This window comes from Anopheles maculipalpis, chromosome 3RL (assembly GCF_943734695.1).
Source record: "Anopheles maculipalpis chromosome 3RL, idAnoMacuDA_375_x, whole genome shotgun sequence".
Taxonomy (NCBI): Eukaryota; Metazoa; Arthropoda; class Insecta; order Diptera; family Culicidae; genus Anopheles; species Anopheles maculipalpis.
In genome coordinates this window covers 55,539,141-55,559,310 of record NC_064872.1, presented here as the reverse complement: position 1 = coordinate 55,559,310, position 20,170 = coordinate 55,539,141, and the positions used below count along the sequence as shown (strand labels likewise).

Genomic DNA, 20,170 nt, shown 5'->3' with positions numbered 1-20,170 from the left:
AATGGGTGCCCCTTACATGGGGTTTTGTTTTACTTCCTTTCTTTCCCCTCTTCATGGCGCTATATAAACATTGTAACACCTTCGCTTAGAAGATCGTGTGATAACGCAGATAGCAAAACAAAAAAGCAATATACAGTATTCTAAAGGCAACTAGTGCTAGGGAGGAGGTGTATGTATACACAGCAAACAAACAAACAAAAAAAACGATAAGAAACAAACTAAAACATTTTGAATCCTATTAGAATCTTTAAACGGACGGCATCGTCATAGATTTGCTAATAAAAACCATTTTTAATATATTATACATACATACATACCTATAATATAGTAATATATAATACATTCATAAAGAAGACGACAGCAAAAACACGCATTTTATACACATCTATTTTTGTATATTTGAAAATAAACTATTGTGACACCCAGACGAATGGATTATTGCTTGAAATCGCTTGTTTTTTTATTAATTCATTCATAAATATCGCAACGTTTATCCACTTCTTATTGTAGTATTACATATAAAGGGAATATTAGGTTGTACGTGTATTTTTATCCTAGATTCACCTGTAACTAAACTGTCTTCAGCTGTTTGTAAAGTGTGTCCTCCAAACTAATCGCGTGTTTGTATGTACTGAAGCTAGGCATAATCGTGTGCGCTGTATTTGATTGATTGCTAACAGTAAGTAAGTAGTTTGATAAACTCTTCTCTAAAGTACAATTTAATGAAGATATTATATGCAACTTTCGATACAGAGAAAAGCGTGCTTATCTCAAGTCCTTTTTTTTTGCTCGATTTGGTAGTGCCTAAACCTAACTCATCAGTCGATCACAGTTATTGGGGGCTGTTTAAGTGATGAGCATGGTTTTATGGTCATTTGCGAATTCGCCTTCTCGCCCACAAATGGCACTCTCTTCACAAAAATGGGTTCCTGTCTCCGTCTCCGTACACATATTCGTATCCTGGCGCGGCGTGTACCGTGAGCAGCACACGTTATTACGACGCTCCGGCAACATAGCGCAGGAGCATGCGCGTAAAACCCATGTTCCGTGGTTTTTGACGCTCTTGAGGGAAGAGAATTAAGAGGGTTTGCTCTGGTGTTCACCGAGTGCATGCTTGTGAACTTGTATCGCACAACGGGCTGGAGACAAGCAAGAAAGAGTGCTAAGGCTTTCAACTAGGGTGGAACTTTTCACCAGAATTCGTTCGTTCCTCGTCGTACTTGTCTGCTTGGTGTGCGGTCTAGTAAATGCGTATTTTAGGGACAAGTTTTAAAAATCCGTCACCAAACTGTGGCCACAGATATATCGGGTCGAAGTTCCGCTTGTTTTAGGTGAGAATAGGAAATTCAAACCATCGCCACACAGCCAGCACCAATGGGATAGGTGGAGAGTACGAGAACGAAATCGTCCGAAACCGAGGAAACCTTCCCTCGTCCATGTGCGACGTGTGTGCTCTGTGTCAGCAATAGAATCGAGAAAGGTAGATCCAAAGCGGAAACCGCAAAGTGTATCCGATCACCCTCCGATGTTCACGGTAAGGTGTGACGGGTTCTGGTGTAAGGGCTAGGGCATAGGAAGTATGTGCGTGTGTGTGTGTCCTCTCATGTGCACATGGGTGTGAAGCTGCTAACCGCGGCAAGTTGTCCCGTTTGGCCTGACAGTGCAATCAATTCCGCCGACCTAAAACTTTCCACCAACTAGCTCTAAGCCCAGCCTAAAACTAAGTTACTGGGCAATTCCTATAGCAATTCCCATCAGTGAGTGAGTGCTGTACGTTCTGTGTGCGTGTTCCTACTGCGGAAGACAAAAACCGGCCATCGGCTGCTGGTGGCCATATACATATAGGTGTAGTACATCCTGTCCACCCGACTGAGCTCTGGTACGCCCAAAGCACAGGAAGAGAGAGGGGCCAACACCTCGACCCCATGACCAGACTTCGCAAAGAGGGCGAATATTGTGCAAAGCAATCCTCAACAAACGAGCAAGAGGGTGTCTTTCATATGTTATCATCGTAAAATCAACCCCAACTGTCGATTGGTACGTTCGCAGGTGCTGTAAGCGCATCGTCCAAAACCGGAGAGAGTGTATTTCATCAGTTCACTAGGACGCACAACGATGACTCCGTTCATCCTACGAAAGCAGCGATGAGTGTGCGTGTGTGTGTGCGTGTGCTCTGAGAGTGTGTGCGTGGTGGGCTGTTTTGGTGTAGGTGCGTGTGTGTATTATTAGCGGATGTGACGACGCTGGTGGTTTGACAGTGCAAAACGGAAGAAATCAGTAGCAGCAAAGTGCGGTTTACACAGTCGCTCCGCGAGTCGTAGTAAGCTGTGCGGCGGGGTAATAGTCGTAAAGAAGATATTGACGAAACACACGGGCCCAGTGTGCCCCCCGTTACTAATCCTGCCGTGATTGACTCAAAATCCTTTCCGTCGGCAGCACCGAGTGTGTCCAACGGTTTATCGGGCACGGCACCAGTGTTTTGCACCTGGAGATTCTCCACCAACCAAGGCGAAAAAACTAACGACGAGGAAGTAAAGAAAAGACAGCAAATATCATCATCACCATCGTCATCATCGGACCGCACAAATAAATCAACATCCTTCTTCTCGGCTGAGAAAATGCTGATTCGGTGGAAAAGCAAAGATAAAAGCTCGTCCTCAACGTCGTCCTCGTCGAGCACGTCGAAAAAGAAACGGAAAGGAAGAGACAGCGGTACGTAGTGTAAGACGCCTCCCCGGACCCCTGTACGACGGGGCGGTCGGGTTGTCTTAGCTTCCCTTTCTTACAGTGTTTTCCCCATCGTTCCGTTGCCGTCAAGAACGCCTAAAGATGATCCCTTTTGTTAAAGAAGAACGGTGGAATCTTAAAGGTACCGCTGCTACCGAAAGTGCTCCAAGAGTTTTGTGGAGGTGAAGCACGGCAGGTTGAAGCGAAAAATGGATTTTGTCCAGTTTTACTGCTGTTGCGTCGGTCGTCGTGGTCTGTGCTTGGTCCGCTCGTGTCGCGTAGGGTGGGGTTTATCCTACACGCCTCCGCCATACAGACGACAACGGAACCCCCCCCCCCCTCATACGCAAGTTCCATACATTATTACACACGGTGTCAGGCCACCAGTACGGGCACCCCGATGCCTACTAGGAAGATGCATAATTTATAGCAACAACCGGACGGACCGCTTGGGCTGCGGTCCTTGCTAAGCAGTGCGATGAGCCTCGTAATCTTTAACGTTGCAGCGGGCGACGACATAGCCCATCTCTTTAGCCTCCTTCAGTGTTGGATGGACACATGCATACACACACACAGACACACACGCAGACACATCGAGAGAGACAGCAATTATGTACCGGGCCGCGGGCGTGAGCCGCACCTTTTTGACAACTTTAGACCGAAATTGATTGATGTTCCAAACGGTGCAGTAGAAGTGCGCGGGCGAAGAGTGCCGTGTGTTGGAACGTGTTTTAACTAATTTTTTTCTCACACATTTCTATTTTATGTCTTGTTTGTTTTACGGAATTGCTTAATTTGCAGCTTCGGTTGTTACCCTAATCACAAAGCTTATCGAAGTGTGATTCGAACGGGTAGAAAACGGATTAAAAATGGGTCAAGTTTTTATGGCTCTCGGATACCTCCTTGGAGGAATAACGATCCTTCAACGGAATGGGATACGAATATATAAAAAAATGACGACAGCCCGGTGGTGGAGTCGACCAGGCCACACGGCAGGACCGGGGTTCAAATCCCATCTAGACCATTCCCCCCGTAGTATGAGGACTAACTTATCCAACTTACGTGGTCACCAGCAACTCTAGCAAACCATTCGATGACCGTTGTGACCTAGTAGGCCGTTAGGCCAAGAAGAAGAAAAAGACGAATTTCTTAAAGCTTTTGCTTTCTTGGAGCAAAATACGTTTAAGTTTACTAATCATGCTAAAAGAGGGAAGCTTTTGATTATCACCAATCAGCTTCAAATTTCATATCCAAAACAAAAGTCCAGATCAACTTTCCTACTAACTTTTTCTCACATTTTTCTCATATCTGATTCATCGGAGTGGTTCCAGGGAGCCTTCCAAGAGACTTTCGCAGGAGCAGTATTAGTTTGCTAGAGGGTTTTGAGCTAGTGTAAATTTTTAATGTGTCGATTTAGTTTTAACCATGTGATATTTATTCACAGGAATGGGTGAGATTTGTTGGTGGCTGTGTCCTTTGTGTTTCGTAAATAATCAAATTATGTTGTTCATCATTTTCATCGGATTTTATGCATCCTCATCATATCAGCGTTAATAAATTATTGTGTGGCTTATGTTTAGTAGACTGTTTCTAATAGAATCAATCAATCGAACTACTTTAAACAGCAAGCGAATGTTGTGCAATTTAGAGTAAAAACATTACCAACTGCTAGTCTAGTTCCTTGTTACGGTATCACCCAACCTGTTCGTTGACCAGTTGTAGAAAAAGACGGCAACAGCAATAAAATTATAGGCAGCTGATTTGATTGCTCTATAATCTAATGTTGGACAGGATACAACCGCCACCAACACCATCCACAACCAGTTAATTGCACTTCTTCGATCAATCTTCATCACACAGCACACCCACCGGTTGCTTTTTCATTACGCAGAAAATCAGACATCCTGGGTCTTATTTGGCCTGGGTTGGCTCGTGAGTGGCGTCCGGAGCAGAGAACTTTTGTAGCTCAAAAAACCAACCACCAAAGCCATCCGGTTTTATGCTCATACCCCTTTTCTTGTCATTTTTACTTTTTGCAACTTGCAACAAAATCGATTCACAGACGATGACTGGCAAAATGATAAAAGCAACAGGAACCAACCTACCGATCAAGGTAACTCCCCCGATAACTTATAATGAGCTCTGTTTTTTTTTTTGGCAATACATGAAATTCTGTTACTAATTCTGCTGGTGTACCCCACCCGGTTACAACATTCACCACCAACAGCGATCGATGATCGGCGACGATCGGCACGAAGCAGGGAGGATCCCCGACGACACACGCTCGGCGGTGATATGCTACAGTATCAGGCTCAAACACAACCGCCAAACATTCAACGGTCACTCGACTTTGAGGTAAGCATGATTACGTGAAGTAACCTTTTAAAGGCTTTCAAGGTAAATTCGCAATCACCGTTTTTCGCAGACTCCACAGATGCGTGTGTATACGCCGACGAATCAAGGTCCACTGTTTGACGATGATCCTGGCATCATGTCCGAAGCGGAAACGGCAAGCACTGGCTTTCGGCGGGGTGGAAAGCAACGCTCGTCCCTGCCCGTCGTAAGAACACCGTCGAAAACGTTGGAACGGCCGCTAGGGTTGGTGTTTTTGCAATATCGCTCGGAAACGAAACGCGCCCTGCTACCGAATGAAATCACGTCCATCGATACGGTGCGGGCACTGTTTGTGCGATCCTTCCCGCGACAGCTTACGATGCAGTACCTCGAAGGGCCGAACGTGAAGATTTACATTCATGATTCGAGCAAGGACATGTTCTACGAGCTGGAGGATGTTAGGTATGGATTTTTGTATAATTTGATAAGTTCAAAAAAACTTTCTTAATGTTGAATGTCCTTTATCCGTAGATCGCATCTCCGAGAGATTCGGGATCGGTCCGTGTTACGATTGTTCGAGTCGAATGAAGTGAGCGCACCTCAGGTCCTGCCCGGTGGCCAAAATATTCCACAGCCTCTGCAACCGGCAGCCATTCCAAATCAGTGGGATCAAGAGCAGGTATGTGTACAATTTTTTTCTTCTTGAAATAATCCCCAAGAATGATCTCCATTTTGTATAGCCAATACTTCAAAATGCCATCAAAAATATGTTCGTGTTTTGGTATTTATTATTTAGTTTTTCTAGTATTTTTGATTATATAGAAGCAATTTTCATTAATCTTCTCTGGCGCGTAATTATAGGAGAGTAGTAGTTAACGTATCTTCCCTGACAGAATAATTCTTGATAAGCGATTAATCTTGATGACCTAGTTTTCGAAATTACTTTGACCAACTGTTAGACGCGCTTAGTTGGATAGCTGCAGTGAGGACTGACCATCCACCTGCGTTGTATTAATATATCTAGTAAACCAGTGTGGTCATGACCTTGTGATCATTAGGCCAAGAAGAAGAAGTCGATCGTATCATTTGCGTCAATCTCATCTGTTAAAGAAATGCACAATATTGCTCATTACTGTAGTATCATGAATATCTCCAACGAAACAACCTGAAGATTGAGGTTTGCATTTGCAACATTTTTTTCGTAAAACTTAGGTAACGAATTTTGATAACGATACTTACATTGCATGTAGTGATGGGACAACGTACAACGTGTAAACGATTGTTCAAAGATGAAATTGATAAAAATTGGATACATTTCTCTGGGAAACTTGCGGTACTGTAAGATTCCACTGACTTCTAACACACCTGGGTGGTAGAACCGGCATTTAATTTGTTTCGATTAATGTCTAAGGTTGGTTTTTACTTATAGGAGCAGTAAACTAATAGATACTTTTATGATCTTCTCATTTGCAGAGCTATTTCAGCGAACCAGAATTCGACTCAGAATATCAACATCAGCACATTCACAAAAGCAAGGTAAGCGTACGCTTTCGATGGTATAATACATTTATTACATTTTATTCATACATCACTTGTACACCTCGCACACTTGGGCTATGGCTTCATAAAATACACTAATAATGTACGGTTTTTGAGGTATTTAAATATCCATACTGTATACGTTTTCCTGCTTACTGTTACGGTGCTGCGAGCGTTCCTGCTCGGCTCAGCAATCCCCTCGCTAGGGAACCAATTCCTGGCCAAGATTCTAGAAATGGCCACAGTGCGATGATGCCTTAGCCGATAATGCACCACCCAATTCCGTCACTGCATCCTTCCACGCAAATATCAGCGCCTTGGCAAATGGTTCCGGCGCACACTTGGAGCAGATGTTCATGACGGCTCGCACTTCCTCCTCGGCCGGTTCCTTGTCGTGTTCCCGGATTTCATCCTCAATGTCCGTTTCGCGACCAAGTTTGTTTTTGAAATCTGGCAATCCAAACTCTGCCAGTCCGTCAAATATGTACTCGGAGCTTTGGAGTAGTGAACCGTCCTGCAGCTGGATCAATTCGCGCTTTGTTTTGGTGTCCGATGCACCAGCGGTCTTGTCGGTTTTGGTTGCCGTTTGACGCTTGAAAAGCTTGCGTGGCGTCGTGTCGGAGGGAAGCTGAACGATGGAGTACGCGCCACCGGATACCGATGGACCCGCCAGCTCACTGCTACTATCGGGGAATGTAAACGTACTGGAAGATCCTCCCACCGAACCGACGGATCCGCTTGATCGTGGGAATTGACCGATGACGTTGTTCGATACTAACTGCTCCTGGAGGAAGCGCACTCCGCTGCTGAATTGGCCATTGACGAAGTTGGTCGTAACAGTAGGACCGCTTCCGAGCGATGGAGTAAAACCTCCGACGAGCTGGGACGGTAAACCCTTGGTCGGAATACCTAGGGTGCCACTGTTCTGTTGGGCACCGTTTGTTGCAAGATTGATTTTGACGCGTGTCGGTATCTGTCCATTGGCCAGAAGCGGGTTCGCCGGTTGGGGTGAAGGCTAACAAGCAGTACGAAAAGAACGGTCGCTTTAATTAGTGTCTCCAAAATTGGGAGCGATGCAGCATCGTGCCGAAGAAGCTGCAATGAATGTAAAAGGAAGCGAACGACTTACCGGCACTTGGGTTCGCGGAGTGGTAGACGTAACCTCACCGCCGTTATGATCGAAATGGTGCACATGGTGATGTTTGTGATCGCGGTGTGCTTTGCCTGCGCTCAGCGCTACCTTGTACATCTGGATCGCCGTCAGCTCGAAGTGCAGTCCGACGTCAGTGGGACCGGTAATGGATGGACCACCGGAGAACAGCGTACCGTAGGGTTTGATTTCGTAATTTACCAGCTGCAACGGAAAGGTGACGGGAGGGGGTAGCAGACGCCCGATTTCCATCCGTCGATTTGACCATCATCACAATCGTCAGCATTACGCATTTGTTCGGAGAAAAGAAACGGAGATTGTTTATCGGGGGTTTTTTTTCTGTCTGTGTTCAGAACTAGTCCGCCTTTCGTTCGCGCGATGCGTGCGCACGCGTACTCGACGACTCGACTCGAAAAAGTGTCTCAAGGCCTGGCCTGAGTCGCTACTTACCCGGTTGTGGAATCCGCGCCCGACGCGTTCCGATTTGATCCACAGTTGCCATTCGCCGGTCTTACCGTTCCACGATGCACACGCGTGGTGCCACTTTCGCATTTTGAAAGGATAGTTTAACCTGTTTTTTCGAGTGAGATAATATTCGCTTTCGTGAGTTCCTTGGAGAGTTTTCTGGAGGTCGTTATATTACTGTTGCGCCCGTTGGTAAGATTACATAAAATTACATTTGTTCGGCAATTTGGGGTTTTTTTTATTTTGTTGGTTGGGTGCCTTTCTACTAGCAGCATACTATACCTACCTAAAGAGTGATTGGCCATGAACGGCTAGACTAATGAAGCTCATGCCCATGTTGTTGGAAATCCAGAGCTGTATTTCGCGTGGTTCTTCTTCCGCTGTTTCGCGATGCCGTGGCCGTGTCGAAGAGAAAGGAATCCGTTGATGAATGATTGTTGCATGGAATATGGGAAGATAGAATAAGATTAAACCACATCGTGTAATGGTGCGTAACCTGCGTAAGACGATTAAAGTCTGTCGGTAGTTCAGTAGGACATTATTATGTGGAACACAGCGAGTGACGTTGGCATCCCGTCGCCACTTGCTCGTAGAGAGCGAAAGGTGTACTACGTTTTCACGTATCACGTTGCGCTTTACGGCGAAATAGCGTTCACCGCAGTAGTGTAAATGCCGTTCGCTATGCGTAAGACGATCAAACTACTCCGATCGTATGGCCAATGCTTTGGCTGCGTACATTCACCGTGCGTCGGATGGAATGTATGCAGTAACTAGTGCGAGCGAAATGATTCCGGACCCCTAGGGCTATTTACTAGCCGCATAACGTGTCATAACGAGTGCAAGGTGTAAACTGTGGGCCACTTATTATGCAGCTGAGGACACCTGGGCGCAGTGGGCAAGGAAGCCCAGTTTAGAGAGATTAATGCGTGGATGCACTTTGACGGTGCATTCAAATCGATCACCCTGCCGGTCTGTGCCCACTGAAGCAGGAGTTGCGTTGTGTTGAGAAAATGAATGAGGTTACTTCAGGTGTGCCTGTCTATACTTACCGGAGTAGGTGAGGATCGTGTGATCGCCGGTGTGGTTGGTGAATCGCATCCACATGCAGAGCGTGAACTGGGAGAGGGCTGGCAGTTTGTTACCATATTTCACTGTACCGTCGTGATCGAACGCGTATTTATCGAAGCTGCAGGTGTCCTGCAATATTTGAGGCATATTTTAGATTGTCTATATATAAATAATACTAGCATTAAAAGCTAAGTTCCCAGAGTCAAGACTTCTTTTTGTTGGATTAACGACCCTCTAGGTCACGCTGGAATAGCTTACGAAACTTGCCGATGGCACGTAGTTAGATAGTCAGTGTTCACTGCGGGAAGACGGTCCGAAAGTTATTTGAACTTCTTCTCTGACGTGTGAAAATCAGCGCCACTGTCGCAGAACCCATCTTAAGACTTAAAAACTGTAATTTGCCATTGAACTCCATTAAAAACTACTTAAACTCCATGTTTTTTTTTTCTCCGCAGAAAACTAGCCAAGGACAAAAAACTACAGATGTAAACATGTTTCGGCTAATCGGTATATCTATATCTCAGGCAAAAGATTACATCATGATCGAGAAAAAAACCCCATCAAACTGGAGTAAACAATCTGTTCAGTAAAAAAAAAAGCAGAACCCCTTTTATGCTGAGATGGTGTTATACGAAGGTCAGGTTGTGTTCCTCATGAACCGCGGAACTTTCGAGAGGAAAGCTTTCCTGACCATACGCAACTTGTTGCGTAGGGGAGGGCGGGCGGCTACATGAGTCAGACAGCAGATCTATTTTGGTGGCGTTTGTTGCGAGTGCGTGTGTGTTTTTCTCACCGCACACCCACTAACGAGCGATTCGCGATCATTATGGCTAAGAAAGGTGTCCTTCACTCTAGTGTGGTGTGTTAAGAAATTTGCGCCATGTTCTGTTGCTCGCGCGAAACCTTCAAAAATATTTCTTCGTTAAGAAAGAATGTTAAGAAACCACAAAAACTAATCAGTGCTAACACAATGTCTGGTAGCGTTTGCGCAAACAGTAATGCAGTTTGGGTGGTAGATTGAACTTTGGCAAATGACACAATAAGCCGCCCCCTGGCTTGATCTTGAGCTATATGTGAGACATACGCAGAACTAGTTCATGCAAATACAATGCAAATCCTTCGTAACGTAATCTAGTTTTGAATGATCGTGCAGGGTTTGGCTCTTTGTCGTAGGTTGGAAAGCAATCGTATCGAGAAAATATTAACCGGAACACCTCACGCCGGTCGCCTGTCAACTTTGCAACAATCCGGATTGTTGGAGGTACGTAATGCGCCCCAGCACAAGACTCAAGGATATGTGGCTGCTTTTTTGCCTTTCCTTTGTGTCGGATTTATGGTCGCCAGTGAATTCTTATTATCAACCACCAAAGAACGGCCCAACCAGACGAAGGTTAAGCGCACCGACTTTAGTATGTCCCAGTGCCCAGTTGTCCTTGAGTAGTGTCTAGTGTCCAGGCTTTTTGTAAAGCTTGATTTTGTGCTCTTTTTCTGGGTGGTAGACTAGATAGTTTGCATAGGTTGAGTGGTAGATTAAATGTTAAACGTAGTCTGATATGTCAGAGTGTTTGATGCATTCTATAACAAACGAGTTTCAATGCCTGGAAGGAATCAATCAACTGAATCAATCAATCAGTTTATCCACCTATTAGAAGTGAATGTGCCTAGCACCAGGCTCGTAATTTTGTTTTGACTTAATGCAGCAACAAGCGATCGGATTTCAGATTACCGTTAAACATCTAATGTAATTACTAATATGCCTGAAAGATCTGAAACCTTTATTAAACTTTCAAATGTTAGATCATGTATCATTGCCGGGTGCCGGGTAGCAAACCGCGGATTACGTATTAAACTCTCGATACAGTCGATTAGACACCAGTAAATCAAACAAGGAAAAAAGTAACAGTAAGTCATGTCATGCACCCGCTCGGTAAAACCAAACTCCAGCGAGGGCACCGGACGATAATGAAGGCAATTGGCAAGTGTAAGTGGAAAGTTTACAAAATCATGCGTTTTCTTTCTTCGATTCTCCAATTTAACCATTACGCGAATTAATTGCCCCAACCAGTGTGGCGTTTGCAACTGGAGAAAGACACGGGCCCAAAATTTCGATTTAATTTGGCTTCGGATTTCGCATTTCATCAATTTGAATTTGGCGCGCAAGTAAAGAGGGTCAAAAGCAGACAGAAACTTTGGAAACATGAATAATATTTCTGTCAAATAAATTCACCCCCTTCGATTGGCCGCTTCTACCCACACCTGTCATTATACGTGCTCTATTAATTTTTTGCACTTTTGCGTATGTTGCGGTCGGTGGCTGATGCCTGGGTGGGTGAGCATGACTGGTTGAGACATGATTGCGAAGCATGGCATCTGCGCGACATGCGATGCGCCGCCGCGATGTTCCTTGCGACATCCCAGTTAATATGTGTGTTACACTGAGGTGGTGAACGAGCAACTCATATGTTTGTGCCCGGCACAACCTCCCCACATGCTCTGGGGACGGGTTTGAGATTGCAGGCGGCATTACAAAACTGCGTGCAACCTCAATGCAAAGGGGATCTTGAGCCAGGCTGCGACATGTGTGTCGCGCAAAGCATTACATCATTGTTTTTACCGCGTTACTTTGCATTACACTCACTGTCAGGCAGGCATGGCTCTTTCTTTTCCCAGTGATCTTTCATCGCTGTAGATTAATCTGTGCAGGGAGGCTGAAAGGGTGACTCTAGACTTCTTGCGTGCACCCGTCAGCCAGCTGATCGTAAGCTATGATTTTCATTTGATGCTGGGAACAGACTAATGTTGAACCTGTCCCAAGACCTGTCAGCGTTAAAGCGCTTACGTCTAATGGGTATGCTTGAACAGTATCGATTTGATCGTTTACTATCGTAACTAGAGATTGCAGTTGGAGGGAACCCTAGCGTCGTCTTACATATTGAATTACTTACATCACCGCTAGAGGAAAAAGAGGCCAGGAAATCATCTGATCCTGCAAGAATTCGTTCTTCGGAAGAGCTTGAATCTGGAAGCACTAGTTTTGGTGCACTTCCAAGAACCGATGTCCCGAGTGATGGGTACAAGTTTCCGTGATAAGTGGTCACTGTTTGTTGCGGAAGTGCTGAAACGATCGTGAGCAGCGTGCATGTCGCCACTCCGAAGAAAGACATCCGAGCGGCCATTGTTTTTTTTTTTTCACTACTCCAGTCCAAGAGCGACACAAGTATCACAAGCCAAAATCTAGCTTTCAATTGCACACCAAAACACCACTGTTAACAAAAACAATCCTCCAATGACATTGGCTTAAGCTCTTAGATCTTCTCACGATCAGCAGCGGTCCAATAAACTGTTTGACATCAACACTCGAATCAACCACGACCACGCAGCTATGCGCCGGTTCACGATTACCGGATTGGAACACCTTACAATACCGAGCCCGAACTGCAACTGACGCCAGACGGTGGACAGTTCAGCGCACGAGGCTTACGCGCGACTTTTGCGCGCGCGTGCCCAAGCACTCGTCCTCCCTACCGCTGGCGTGTTTGTGTTTTTGTAATTCTTTCAACTGTTTGGAGTTTGGGAAGTGGAAGCCCAGTCGTAGCTCTCGGCCAAAAATCGTCGATTCGTCGTCGAACAACATATTCCTGCTTTCGCGACCACTTACCTCAACCCGGGCCAGTCGCCTCCTGCAGATTTGGGACGCCGTTTGTATGATGTTTTTCTTCCTTCTTTTTGTTTTGTTTCTGTGCGATGTTGCAGTATGGTACGAGTTTGCTCTAATGACCGATGCCATGTAATAGTGCCGGCCTTTTTGCACGGGCTAAACGGAGGACGATAGTGTGTGCGCGGTACCCTTTGCCGGTGCAGTGGGTACAAAGAAATGGTTTCTCAGACGGTGGGCCAAGTTTTCCTTCCTAGCCTTACCTTTTGTTTTTGTACACTGGACGGGACAGACGGACCGCGTGGGGTTGCAATTAAATGGTACTAGCGGTTAGGTTGCTGTACATCGTCACTTTAACACCAAATGGTGTAACACTCGCCGATGGTCTGTTCGAATTTTGCATAAGATTTGCACACTTTATAACCAACGATATTTTGTTTGGCTGGAATTTAATTGATTGCCACTGACCGTAAAGAAATGTGAACAATTTATTTATGGTAATAGTAATTGACTTGTAACTGCGTGATTGTTTGGTGATTGTATCAAGTTCTTATTTGCACAATGTTACTCCCATCGTCTATATTGTTCGTATCTGTATTACATCTAGAGGACGGCTCGATGGTGAGGTGATGTCGGCGCCGGTCTTCAAAACGACAGGACCGGGGTTCAAATCACATCTGGATCATTCCCTTGTAGTGAGGGGACAGACTATCCTAACTACGTTGTATCAGCAAAGTCTATAATAGGTCAAGATGGCCGAAGTGACCAATAGAAGGTCGTTAACCGCGTTAGTACTTGTATCGTCAAAAGCGTTAGTTTTGTGTGCCTTCTGATGTAGAATTAATTTATTTCTTTACTACGAGACACGCAGAGCGGAAAGAACACGTGACCGGAAGGAATTTTTGGAGGTGTTGAAATCGAAATGGTCATAGAAGTGGATCATTTTAACAGTACAGAGAGTGGCGTGTTACCAATGAGAGAGGATCACGGAGTCGGAGGGGACGGGAAGGAACAGAAAGGAAAACAGATAAAAGAAGATCCGAAGCATCTGATGGACCCTAAACTTTATGCAAAGAGACGATTCCGCACATCATAGGACGGCAAAAACTTCGACCCATTAAGGCGTCTATAAACAGCTCGAGTAAAATATTTTTGCAGACCCTCAATTCTATTGCAGCACTTGATGAAAACATTTTACACTTTGCAGTGTAGATTACATCCATCCATTTGCCCTTGACTTCCTTTTTCGAGATCAACTGTGCTGACCTTTATCAAAGTATTATTTAGTAGTTGAAATTAGTATGTTAGATATCCGTTGCGTCTAATGGCGGTTGCTTTAATGCTTCTAAAGCTTCTTTCCACTTTTCCAACCACTAGCTTTAGGCTAGATTCTTGTGTGCAGCCTGAGCCTGCACCCCATGCCAATAATTGCCGCCGAAGGGAACCCGTCTCCCGGCAAGCTATCGTAAAATAATTATCAATATTTCCAATTTGTTGGTGGCATTGAGGAGTGGGCGTGAGTGAAAAAAAAATCAATCAACCGTCTAATACTTCTGCAGCTGTGCCCCGCCTGGAGAGATCACTTAGTCATGCTACCTTCTTTGGTTACCGAAGTCGATCGTGCCGGGGATTAAAGCTACACCGCTACCCGACTGCATCTGGTAAGGCCCACGAGCAACCCACCGGGTTGGAGGAAACGGTACGGTGCAGCTGCTTTATGTTCAGTAACACCCCACAGACAAGATTTGCTGGTTTGCTGGGAGACTTGGGCGAGAAATGATACATAACAGCATTACTAACACCAGCGCGGCACCAAACGATCACCTACCTAAATAGCAAAAACATAGTCTCGCCGATGCCGATCGTTCGGGTGAAATTGGCCGATTGAGTTTGATGTCCAACACAATCGCGTTCAGCCTCATTGGAAGAATGGCCGGTAAAAGGCAATAACGGAGTGCGAATGGAATATGGATGGACTCTACCGGTCGGGATGGGGCACGGTACGGATTGGGCGTTGTTCACCTGCATGCCGAGATGTTTCGATGAAAGACAACAACAACAACAAAAAACCTCGCTGTTATGCAATCGGCGTAACAGTCCTACAGTTGTCGAATGCATCCGCCAAGCGCCACTTATGCATGGCGCATACTTGAGGGAAGAGAGCACAGGATATTGATCCGAAAAATTGTTAATATCGTTGAGAGTTTATGCCAATCTCCGGGTGTCTCGGGGCGAGATGTTCGCGATCGCAGACTAACGAGCCGGAAGCAGCTAATGAAACAAGATGGAGAAATGTAGTGATGAAGGCGCGTCGTACAAGCAGATTAACATCTCACCAGCTGTCGAATGATGAAACGATTCGATCGTGGCGTACGCATGGAAACAATTCAATTAAATGTGGAAATGTGGAGTTGTGATACAATGCTGATGCACTTGTTCCACTAGACTATCGACCGATGTCAGCGACCGAAAATTGATGCTCCACATGTGAGTGCCACTATTTAGGTCGAGCATAGAAGCTGCCCTACAGAAGGCAGGGCACGTAACTCTTTCGACCAATATACGCTACCGGTCAGTGTGACAATGCGACCGGAACGATCGACGGATCGCCACCATTTTTTGAACGATCCAATAAAAACACAGGTAGGAGAGAAGATGCCGATCGTAAACTTGTCACGTTTCGAGACGGCTCAAAGCATTTCACTTTTCATCTCTACGCTGGTCACACTTTTCCTTACCATTGCCGCTTGGTCCCCGAGGCGTTCGGGGTTTCGGTTGATGAGGTTTCGACCTGACATCCAAACAACAACAAAAAAAACGGCTTGCGAAATAAACTTGGTGGCCTAATTTTCGGATCAAAGATTTTACTTTCTTCCATTGATTGCGATTGCACGCGATGCTGCATGGTGTGGTGGGCAACGACTATCTGGTTGACCTGCGCCTGTTCCCTAATTCAACGCATTTGCCGCCTGATGTGCAAAGCGTCGGGCAATTAATAATGGCCTTCAGTGAGTGAGTGAGGCTTTATAAAAAAAAACAACAACTGCAATAAAAAAAACTGCAAACTATCACCGAGCGAGTTTCGTCACGGTGCCCTGCTGGTTGGTGGGTGGGCACGGGTATGATGTTTATTGTAACGGGAGCTCCGTTTCCCGCTGCTCCGATGCTTCCTTCGAATGAAAGCATCACGGCGGGAAAGATCGTGAAAGGATTATAGAGCGGAGAGTTCGCGTACGATGGGGCGTACGTAATAGCCCATAAGTGGCTCGTAAAGCATGATGCATACTATCTTAGTGCTGGCCGCCGGTAAGCTGCGCAGTACATTACTGTTTGCTCATGAAACTGTGACCATCATATGCTGCTGTCTGCTTTGAGTGTGCGGTCTTTTTTCATGTTCCATGGTCTGTTGCATTGTTTGAACCACTAACGACGGATGCTCGGTGAACAGAAAACCAGTTTAAATTGTAAAAGAATTTAGCGAAAATTCTATAAACTTATCTTCTACAACAAAGATGCTTAAATAAGGAGGTTGCGTCCAATTTCCATCCCAGTTTTGTATCGGAATAAATATCTGAACCTCTTAATATGTTCAAAATAGATCTCTCCGAATAGTTTATCTGAAGTATCCTAAACTCTAAACAATTTTTCTGTTTAATTCAACCAATTTCTCTCTAGCAACCTACAAAAACACCATATTATGTTGGAACAACTCAAACGCTGCCAAGAGGAATGTATTCGGATAGAACCAAGGGAGCAATAGGTAAGTCAATCGATCGGTTGATGGAACCATCTCCAGATTATGCAACTCCCTCGTTTATGGCCCCCACAGGAGTAGCATCGAAACCGATTCGTTCGTACGGTTCGCGGGGCAACATTGCAGGACCGATGCCATACACTACGGAGCAACTGTACAACATTCCAGGTGATTGCTGATTTATTCTGTCGATTCATGCTGACTTCATGACACTTTTAATCGAAACACACACACACTTAATCGCAACAGATGGCTACATGAGTTCGCCGGAACGAAGTGGAGCATCTCGAGGAGCGTACGAAGAGCCTTACTATAGCCAATACGGTACACGTTCCACGACCGTAACACCGATTATCGACGAAGAGCAAGGGTATGAATGTTTCAAACATGTGACACTACTCATATTGTATAGTTTTAAAATTTTATTTCATTTAAATAATCATCTTTACACGCCGTGCGTAGGGATATATCGATCGCGGATGATCAATACGCCATGTATGGAGTGAAAAATGTTGGAAGAATTCCACGAGTGCCACCAAACCAGATGTACGATCATACCAGGTAAGTTAGATGGGTGCAGGGCACCATCCATCCATCTCAAAAGCATCTTCAGGCTAGTTGTAGGTTGGTCGGATCAGCTTCCGGGACCGTTCGCATACCCTTCGGCAAATGCAACAAGCATCTGGTGCAATTGATCAGCACCATACGCATCCAACGGTGTTATGTAGGTCAGATCACGCTTGCGGCGCATGAATGGTTTACGCTTTTTGATTGCTGACGCTAGCGTCGCCGAACCAGTGATCGTAGGATGGTAGTAGGTCGTTCCTAAAGAAAATGAATGGAACGTGTTAAAAGTTAAAAGGCAGAAACGAAATAAAATCTAACCCTCAAAATGCACCTTTGCTCTTGATCGCCTGTACGATCATACACAGCAGGTATCCGGCGAATGCCAAAAATGCGAGGCCCGTGATGCTAATTTGAAATATTGTTTGCACCTTGGACGGTTTCGAGTTCCACGGCTCAACTGAGGACCTCCTGTGTCACAATGTAGAATATAAAGACGCTGTAAATTGAAGTTTAATATTCCATCTTCACGTAATACACATGCACGCATGCACGAGGTTAAAATGATTCCAGGGGGGGAGGAGAAGCAAACAAAAAAAAATATTCGCTGATCTTACCTGTCCACAGTGTTTTGCATCTTTAACGGCGCTGCAAACATATTTGGACGGTCGTTTGGACCACTGTTGTCACCCTGCGGCATTTCCCGGGTTTCTGCCTCCGGCTCATCGGTGGCGTTGAAAAAGAAACTGTTTCTCAGCTCACCGACTCTCCGCTGCAGCAGAAGCAATTGTTCCAGCGGCAGTCCCTCCAAATAGCGATAATCGTCCCATTTCAACCGTCCGTCGTACAGTACGCTATCGGTGACGTTATCGTTGCGTGCGGAAACAACTTCACTCAAAGTAACCACCATCACTAGGTACCGGGTAGTAATAGTAAAAAACAATCTTTGACCATGCCGGCGAACGAACGAAGGGGCTATTAAAAAATGTATTCTTTGAAGTAAGAGGTCAGTTTTTTCGTTTTTTTGCGGAAAGTTATCGTTGACAGCGAGGTCTTCTTTGCCACGAAGTTGGTAATGAAATGCAGACACAAAGCTTATAGCTTACCAACGTTGCGCATCGGGTATGGTTTCACTGTCAATGCAACTCGTTCCGCTGCGACTGTCTTGAAGGAAGGATGTTATGCGAGGAACTGGAGCGTAGCACGCGCGAAAAATTTCTATTACTTGTCTGGTTTCTTCGTCGCTCCTAAGGTCGCTCACAAAAAAAAACCTAGCAGCTGTCTGAAACGCACTGTTACAAGAATATCATTTGAATTTTAACTTTAATATACTTATTCCGACTTTAGGGTAGTGAGGCGACAAGGGCGCTATTCTGTACACGGCAGGAGCGGGGTTCAAATCCCATCCAGCCCATTCCTGCCGTAGTTCAGGACTGACTATCCAAGTACCAACTATCCAAGTTTCCAAGTTCCAAGGTATCGGCAAGTTTCGTAAGCCATTCGATGACTGGCGTGACCTAGTTAGGTAGTTAAGCCAAGAAGAAAAAGAAGAAACACTTATTCCATATTACGTGTTCTATGGAATATTATAGTAAAACGAAAGCGGATAAATGTTTCGCGACTAGTTTTCGTGACTAAATTATTGGAATGGATCACACGCTTCAAGTTAGCATAGAAGTCGTCAATAGAACGAAGCTGAGAATGTCACATCGAAGTTCAGCCGCCATCTCACCAAAAGATCGCTTTGAGCAGTGATTTGACGCCAGATCCGGTCAAAACAACCGTCTCTTTGCCCTTATGGTATTTTTTTTTTTATGAACGATGAGAACTCTGGCCCCCGTTCATGGTCAAAATGTTCCCGTTCATGGTCAGTTTGCAGCGAAAGAAGAGCGGCTTTGACATCTCCTTCTCGCTGATTGTCAACCACATCAGCAGCCTCTTGGAGAGCTTGGTGCGTCAAATAAACACATCAACTCGGAGACTCCCTTCTTGGGGGAAGTAAAATACGAAGTGCCCTAAAAGTCATTGTTACCCATCTCTATAAGAGATAGGTCTCGTTGGCCAACACCAATATCTCGTTGCATTTCGCCGAGAAAATCGTGTTCATCATCTTAACCAGCAGCAGTGGTCGCGACTTCCGCTTCCTGACATCTATGTTCTTGTACGCATGTACCATTTCAGTGTTTGGCCGGTTGCACCGACTTCTTGGTAGAGTGCACACAGCGATGTAACTCCTTTACCCTCGGTTTAACTCTTCAGTTGCCTTTGGAGCTTCTTGTCGCTCAGGGCCGTCGGTCGTCCGGAACCTGACTTTTTTCCCGATGGTCCGATTGTTGTCTTATAGTGCCAACATGTTGTAGATGCCATAACGGGCGTATGCGGTGTCCACAAACTACCGCACGATATCCGTTTTCGATGTCGGCGCGGTGCCGTTCTTTGATCGTGCATACTTCTGAACGGAGTTCCTTCACCGTTTTTGCTTTCAGTTCCACTGATAAAGCTGTCAAATTTTGTTTTTCCGCTGGCTCATGGGTTAAAATGCTTTGTTCTATCGGTGCGGCTTAAGGTAATCCCACGAAAATTCGGCAATTTTGGTCCTTTTTTAATGGCCATTGTTATTAACTTATCGGTTATACCCAGCACATTAAAATACCTGTATGAATAATGTTTATTATTATCGTTCTGATTCACATGACTTACAGATCGGAAGACCTCCACAGAATACGGGTCGAGCACATGGAGCGACAACTGGCCAACCTTACCGGACTGGTGCAGAAAGCACTCACACAAAATCCTCAACTACCGCTAGTTAACAACAACCCAAATATTCTAAACATCCCTGGACAATATCGTAACGGTACGTGGCGGTGTCCTGTGTTTGCTGTGCGGAAGTCAGTATGCTTCCTTTCGCATT

The 20,170-nt window shown here is 45.3% G+C and overlaps 2 protein-coding genes across 3 annotated transcripts in view; one reads left to right on the top strand and one right to left on the bottom strand.

The window, feature by feature from the left end:
* Window positions 1–2,615: 2,615 nt before the first annotated feature.
* The window catches only part of LOC126561482 (coiled-coil domain-containing protein AGAP005037), a 28,850-nt gene continuing 11,295 nt past the window's right edge, over window positions 2,616–20,170 (top strand). For both annotated transcript variants that reach the window (XM_050217655.1, XM_050217656.1), the window contains exons 1-11: window positions 2,616–2,712; window positions 4,790–4,840; window positions 4,955–5,082; window positions 5,153–5,523; window positions 5,593–5,740; window positions 6,535–6,597; window positions 16,614–16,698; window positions 16,768–16,860; window positions 16,942–17,062; window positions 17,155–17,253; window positions 19,959–20,113. In XM_050217655.1, the coding sequence (XP_050073612.1) occupies window positions 2,619–2,712; window positions 4,790–4,840; window positions 4,955–5,082; window positions 5,153–5,523; window positions 5,593–5,740; window positions 6,535–6,597; window positions 16,614–16,698; window positions 16,768–16,860; window positions 16,942–17,062; window positions 17,155–17,253; window positions 19,959–20,113 (1,408 nt within the window). In that variant the 5' untranslated portion in view covers window positions 2,616–2,618. The remainder of the gene's footprint in view (window positions 2,713–4,789; window positions 4,841–4,954; window positions 5,083–5,152; window positions 5,524–5,592; window positions 5,741–6,534; window positions 6,598–16,613; window positions 16,699–16,767; window positions 16,861–16,941; window positions 17,063–17,154; window positions 17,254–19,958; window positions 20,114–20,170) is intronic.
* Window positions 6,820–12,459, bottom strand: LOC126562005 (uncharacterized). Its single transcript, XM_050218414.1, has 6 exons — window positions 12,229–12,459; window positions 9,265–9,412; window positions 8,502–8,595; window positions 8,201–8,321; window positions 7,730–7,954; window positions 6,820–7,615 (listed from the first exon to the last, which is right to left on the bottom strand). The coding sequence occupies exons 1-6, from the start codon at window positions 12,457–12,459 to the stop codon at window positions 6,830–6,832; spliced, it is 1,605 nt and encodes a 534-aa protein (XP_050074371.1). The 3' UTR covers window positions 6,820–6,829.

Coding starts and splice junctions, on each gene's coding strand:
- LOC126562005 (XM_050218414.1), bottom strand. CDS start 12,459: ATGGCCGCTCGGATGTCTTTCTTCGGAGTGGCGACATGCACGCTGCTC. Junction 8,322..8,501: donor CATGGCCAATCACTCTTTAG/GTAGGTATAGTA, acceptor TCGAAAAAACAG/GTTAAACTATCCTTTCAAAA. Junction 7,616..7,729: donor CTCCGCGAACCCAAGTGCCG/GTAAGTCGTTCG, acceptor ACTGCTTGTTAG/CCTTCACCCCAACCGGCGAA.